Source organism: Armigeres subalbatus, chromosome 3, assembly GCF_024139115.2.
Source record: "Armigeres subalbatus isolate Guangzhou_Male chromosome 3, GZ_Asu_2, whole genome shotgun sequence".
Lineage (NCBI taxonomy): Eukaryota > Metazoa > Arthropoda > Insecta > Diptera > Culicidae > Armigeres > Armigeres subalbatus.
In genome coordinates, this window is record NC_085141.1 from 227,306,731 (window position 1) to 227,312,064 (window position 5,334).

General features: G+C 37.2%; 1 protein-coding gene across 3 annotated transcripts; it reads right to left on the reverse strand.

Moving 5' to 3' along the window:
- Positions 1 to 877: 877 nt before the first annotated feature.
- LOC134226387 (uncharacterized) lies at positions 878 to 3,088 on the reverse strand. Of its 3 annotated transcripts, none has more exons than XM_062707144.1 (4): positions 2,853 to 3,088; positions 2,082 to 2,190; positions 1,772 to 2,003; positions 878 to 1,709 (listed from the first exon to the last, which is right to left on the reverse strand). In XM_062707144.1, the coding sequence occupies exons 1-4, from the start codon at positions 2,992 to 2,994 to the stop codon at positions 984 to 986; spliced, it is 1,209 nt and encodes a 402-aa protein (XP_062563128.1). In that variant the 5' UTR covers positions 2,995 to 3,088; the 3' UTR covers positions 878 to 983. The 3 variants fall into 3 exon arrangements, with proteins under 3 accessions (XP_062563128.1, XP_062563127.1, XP_062563126.1); XM_062707143.1 differs by having other exon boundaries at positions 2,073 to 2,190; XM_062707142.1 differs by having other exon boundaries at positions 1,772 to 2,190; positions 2,853 to 3,087.
- Positions 3,089 to 5,334: the final 2,246 nt, after the last annotated feature.

Sequence of the window (5,334 nt, forward strand, 5' to 3'; positions counted from 1 at the left end):
TGAAGATCATCACGATCGAGTCTACTCCTACTGTAATGCTTATTTACACGATATTGCCCAGGCTCAGATTTTGGATGGTTTTAAATTGCCAGCTGAAAGATTCTAGAACAAATAATAATGATTATGGTGCGAACTGCGCAAAACTTCCGGAAAAATAGTATTACTTCTGTGATATAAGCTCCGTAGCATATGTAGCACAAACACGGTTTGTTGTTAATGTTACGGGTAATAAACATAGTTTGTGCTGGCGTAAAGATAATATTCTATTATCATAAGTGTTTATATTTTAAACTTACTTCCAATTGCTTAAAGAATCGCACGAAGCAAAAATGTATGCCATATGTATTAAGCGGAGGAGATAGGAATAAATATTGTTTGGAAAAAGGTGACACCTTATTTAGCTTTATAATATAGCAGCTCAAAAAATTGACTGGTTGAGATATTTGATGAAATAAATTTAATTACAATTAATTACAACACGTACTCTGTCCGAATTACCTATACTGGCTCAATGCCGAAAAAATAAGGGTCTGTCTCGTTTTCTAGTGTTTGATCTCATTTACACTATCTTAATCCAATAGAGAGTCGATCCGAACCGAAAAGATTTATTCGAAAGTTCTATAATGGTCTGTAAACAAGAATTTGGTCTATCGCCGCAAACCAAAGCAGAGGCACTTACCCTATATCTATGTTTCGGAATGATAGCACTATAAATATGGTTTTGTTGCAGGACATCGGTTTTGATATTGTATTTGTACTTGTTTTGTACACCTGTGTTTCCAAAGGCAAATAAGAAAGAACGTGGGGGCGTATATTTGTTCTGAGGCGCTATCCGAAATGAGCATTTGTCGTTCAGAGGAATCAAATAACAGGAAGATTTATTATTGTTTGTTACAACTTATATTTATTAAAATCAAAAAATGAAACATTTGTCCGGACAATATCCACCACAAATAATAAAATATTAAAATCACTTTTACAAATTAGTCAACCTTCTTAATGCAGAAAAAACTGGCCAGCCGAGCTTTTTTGCTTTTGCGATTTTTGTTCTTCCTGCCGCACTCGTTGCATGTTCCGGAATTGTCTGGTATCAAAAGCTCCGTCGTATCTCCCGCGTTGTCCTCCAGCGTATGATGGTATATGACAGCAGTCGGGCATAGCTCGGGATAGTCTGGCGAACTGCACGGATGCGTTGCTGAATCCGGAATGAAATTCTCGTCATTCAGGAATTCAAACCGCTCTGGCTGTGAGTCTGCAACGTACGTCAAGGCCCGTTTGGCTCTGGGAGGAGGAGATGCGCCAGTAATAGAAGCAAGCTTCGAAACGTGCATACGGTCAATGCTTTCGTCGCTGAAGATGAAAGAATTGTTGAGTACAGCCAGAGCTTCTGGGCTGGTTTGTGTGCTGACGGATGTAAATGCCTTGTGCAAAGAATTTTGGCTACTGTATCGCATATAATTAGCCAGAATAAGTTTTCTATCCAGATCTTTTTCGATATCTCGTTCACGCTGGCGCTCCTTTTCACGCATAGAGTGTTCCATGCGCATGGCCTCAATCTTTTGCTTTAAGACCTCTATTTTCGCGATTCCATCTCTCCGTAGCATCTCGCTGAACTCTAAATGTCGCTGCAAGTAGCTCACTTCTGTAGATTTCTCTTCCAACAAGCCTCGAATAGTGCTGGCATCATGATCTGGCGAATGTTCCTCTTTCTGAAATAAACGAATTAGTTCAACAAGATCGCACTCATGGGTCATAGCGAATTGAAATAAACCTGTTCTAATACACTTTCAATGCTGGATTCTGGCATGGATTTATGACGAACCAGAGAATGTCGAGTATGCTGGCTAAGCGTTTCTTCTATGTACTGCTTTACCTTACTTTTGACGTGCCCATATTTCTGAGATCTGGGAACGCCACCATTTTTCGCATACCAAACATTGCTGCCCAGGAGATTTTCTTCCGATTTTGCTCGTTTCTGTGGCTTGGAGGTTGCCGGACTAATTCTAGATTGTTTGACAGGGTTACTTGAATTATTGACCGAACTTTGATGTTTACTCGATAAAGGGCGGAACTTTACGAACGTATGTCTTGAGTTGCTTGAACCACTGCCATTGTCGTTCTCCGTTGAAAGACTGTAGTTTCCGCTGGATGAGTTTGATGTTTGAGAAGCTGCTACCGGTGATCGAGAACCTATGCGGTGAGGAGATATTTTGAATTATTTTTCTTTTGGCAGCCCACAAACTGTGACATTCATTTATTTTATTTTTTATTTGCTTCCGCATGAGTACTACAGTTATCCTCTTCCATTGGGGTTGGTAAAATCAATATAATTGACATAATTGTTTTGAGCGAATCAGCTAACGCTTGGATGGAAAAGTTGTAACTGATTCATAATCTTCCCATCCTGAATTATTATAAGCTGCACTTTCATCACAAAAGGAGATGTCTATCAAGGCCTCGAACTTAAAACTTTGAATATATTCAGCAGCAGGGCTATTTGGTCAAGGTTCAGTATCTGATATCGTTAGCAACCTACAAATATCAACAACTATGGGTCACTTACTTATACGAGTAATTTCCACTTCACAAACTTGCAAAATGGGTGACTAGTTATTGTTAAAAAGTGGAAATATGGGCGCTACCTAATCAATTTCCAAAATATTTTTGTAGGATGTTGCACTTGTTCTTGTTATGTAAGGTGACCGAAAACAGCTTTCTTAGCAGCCAATGTCAGTAGGCCATAACTCATAGTTTCATGAAAGACTGCTATCAATTAATCTGCTATTAGGTAATTTCTTTCCAAGCTCTGAAACCATTCACTGATCAAGGCAGAAAGGGCCCCATCTACTCACCTGGAGCGGACATAACGTTAACCGGCTCATGGGTTCGCGGTGGGCTAATAGGAATATCATCATCCAGCTCATCGAATTCCATCAGCAAACTGGCCGGAAATGTTTCGTCGTTCAGTTTTTGGAAGGAAGATTCAGGCATCATATTTACTGCTTGCTGCGATCACCATTTGCTACTGCCGAACTATACCTACACAGTTGTGGAAGATGCCAACACAAACTCGTCAAACACAAATGTTTATTGTTGAGATGATGTAGCCGCACAAACGAAATAAAAAGCCTTTCTAGTGACATTTATTTAAAAATGGCATATCATTTAATAGGACATAGAATGTGTACGGTGTTCATGTTCGTCTAAGGGTTAAATCAACAGTGATTCGAATTGCTCGAAGACATTCATTTTGAACATAAACCTGGAACACGCCGTTCTAACTATTTTTTACAAATGAGATATAAAAGTTTAAAATTGTCATACCACTCGGTTCTATTTTTTCAGATTTGATCCACGAATGAGTCACGGGTAAATCCACTTTGCATCCTGTAATTTTATTCACATAGGGGGAATTTTATGAAATTTGGCCACAATATTCTTTGATATGCAAAGAATGTTTATGCCAAATTTGAGCATAGTCAATCATAAAAAAAACCCCTGCCAATAATAAAACAAAACCTGACAAAGCCGTCATTCCCCCTACATACATACATGGAATTACTGATTTTACTATTTGTTACCGAACAAACTGTAATTAAGAGAAGATCCATTAATAACGTAACGCAATAATTTGCTATTTTTACAACCCCCCTCCCCCCGTGTCACACTTTTTGTATGAATCATTTAAATTTTTTGTACGGATTTTCACACTTAGAGCAACCCCCTCCCCCTTCTAAGGTACGTACGTACCTCCTACAATCTTCCATACAAAATCTCTTTAGGATTTTTTTCTGATTCTCGTTTCTTGTGATAACCCAAATTTCTTTGCTTTTGGTTGCACTTTTTTTTGTTCCAAGGATACTGAATGCAGTTATTAAGCAAAAAAAATCAAAAGGGTTTTGTACAAGACACGCACTATAGGATTTCAAGCGGTCATTAATCGAAAATGTCATGTCTTCCGAATTATTTTAAAATATTTTCTCTCCATTGTCAATACTCTAATTAAGAGAAATTCTGAATTTGAAGTCTCTAGGTGCACTAGTTCCAAAGATATAAGGTGGCAAAGTCAGAAATGGGTAAAAGTTAGCAAATTTTCTGAAAAAATATTTTATTTTCAACTATTTATTGAAATATTTTTAAATGTTTTTTCTTCAATGTTAATACATCATTACAAAGGTTATTGTATAAGCTTTTAAATGGTGTGCAAAAACTAATGGTTACACTGTGAAAAAAATTGAAAAAATGCGGAAGCAATATTTTTTCCAAAAACGACGCTATTTTCAACTTTGATAGTGAAGAACTTTTTTCCTCAGGAATCCCTGGGTTCTTTTATGATAAACATCAAGAACAAACCTTCGGCTAAAACGTCCTGAAGGAAGTTTTTGCCCGAATTTGCAATTAACAGAGTTAAATCACTCTGATTTTTTTGTTTATTTGTTTTTTACCGTGTTTTGCCTTTCTCGTACTCCAAGGTTAATGCTCATTCCAAAACGAATGTTTGATAGAAGGCCCGGAGACCCCTAGTGGTATATATCAACTAACTCAGCGCGAAGAATTGAGGTGATGTCTGTATGTGTGTGCATGCGCGTCTGTATGTATGTGCGCAAAAGAACGCAATCGCCATTTAGACACTTATTTGTGTCCGATTTTCTCGCAACAAGTTTCATTCGACGGGAAATCTAGTCCCATCGTTTCCTATTGAAAATGGGTCAGACTGAACTATGCGCTCAAAGGGTATGGTCAAAATACATTTATTGGTAATAACTTCGACTTTATTTATAACCATTTGAGCTCATTTAATTAACTTTTCAAAGGAGTAATGAATAAAACCCCAATGCAATGCAGAACAACGGTAACGAAAGGATTTAACAGTTCGCTCATATATTTCCTGTCAAATTTTACTGTTTCCGTCGCCATTCCGCTGAAATGCGTTTGGGGCTTGAGTGGTTTGAGTCATTCTCTAAAACCTAATTTTCTGAGCTATTCATTAGCTACTGATGGAGAACTACATATGAAAACAAATCAAAAGTAATTCCAATAGTGTTGTTATTTAAATTAAAAGAATTTTGCTTTTCGGAAGAATGGAGCATTCTTACATTCCACAATGAATGTCCACATTTTTTGAGAATATATTAATCTCATTTTTGAATAACTTGTACACGTAAAATGTCATGGGATTGCGATTTCTAATTTGCTAATACCCTTTTTCAAAAGTTATTTTCAATTCTGATTATCTGATTAACATTTAATGCTTTATGACCCTTCAGATCCTAGTCCTCTGTCAAACAAATTGTTCTAAATACAAATTGTGAGGCATGAGCGTGAGAACAAAAA

Bases quoted from the DNA above. Each gene is read 5' to 3' on its own strand.
- LOC134226387 (XM_062707142.1), bottom strand. From the start codon at position 2,994: ATGATGCCTGAATCTTCCTTCCAAAAACTGAACGACGAAACATTTCCG. The intron at 2,191-2,852 runs GTGAGTAGATGG...CTCACCGCATAG, and splicing joins TAACGTTATGTCCGCTCCAG to GTTCTCGATCACCGGTAGCA. The intron at 1,710-1,771 runs GTTTATTTCAAT...CGTTTATTTCAG, and splicing joins TTGAAAGTGTATTAGAACAG to AAAGAGGAACATTCGCCAGA.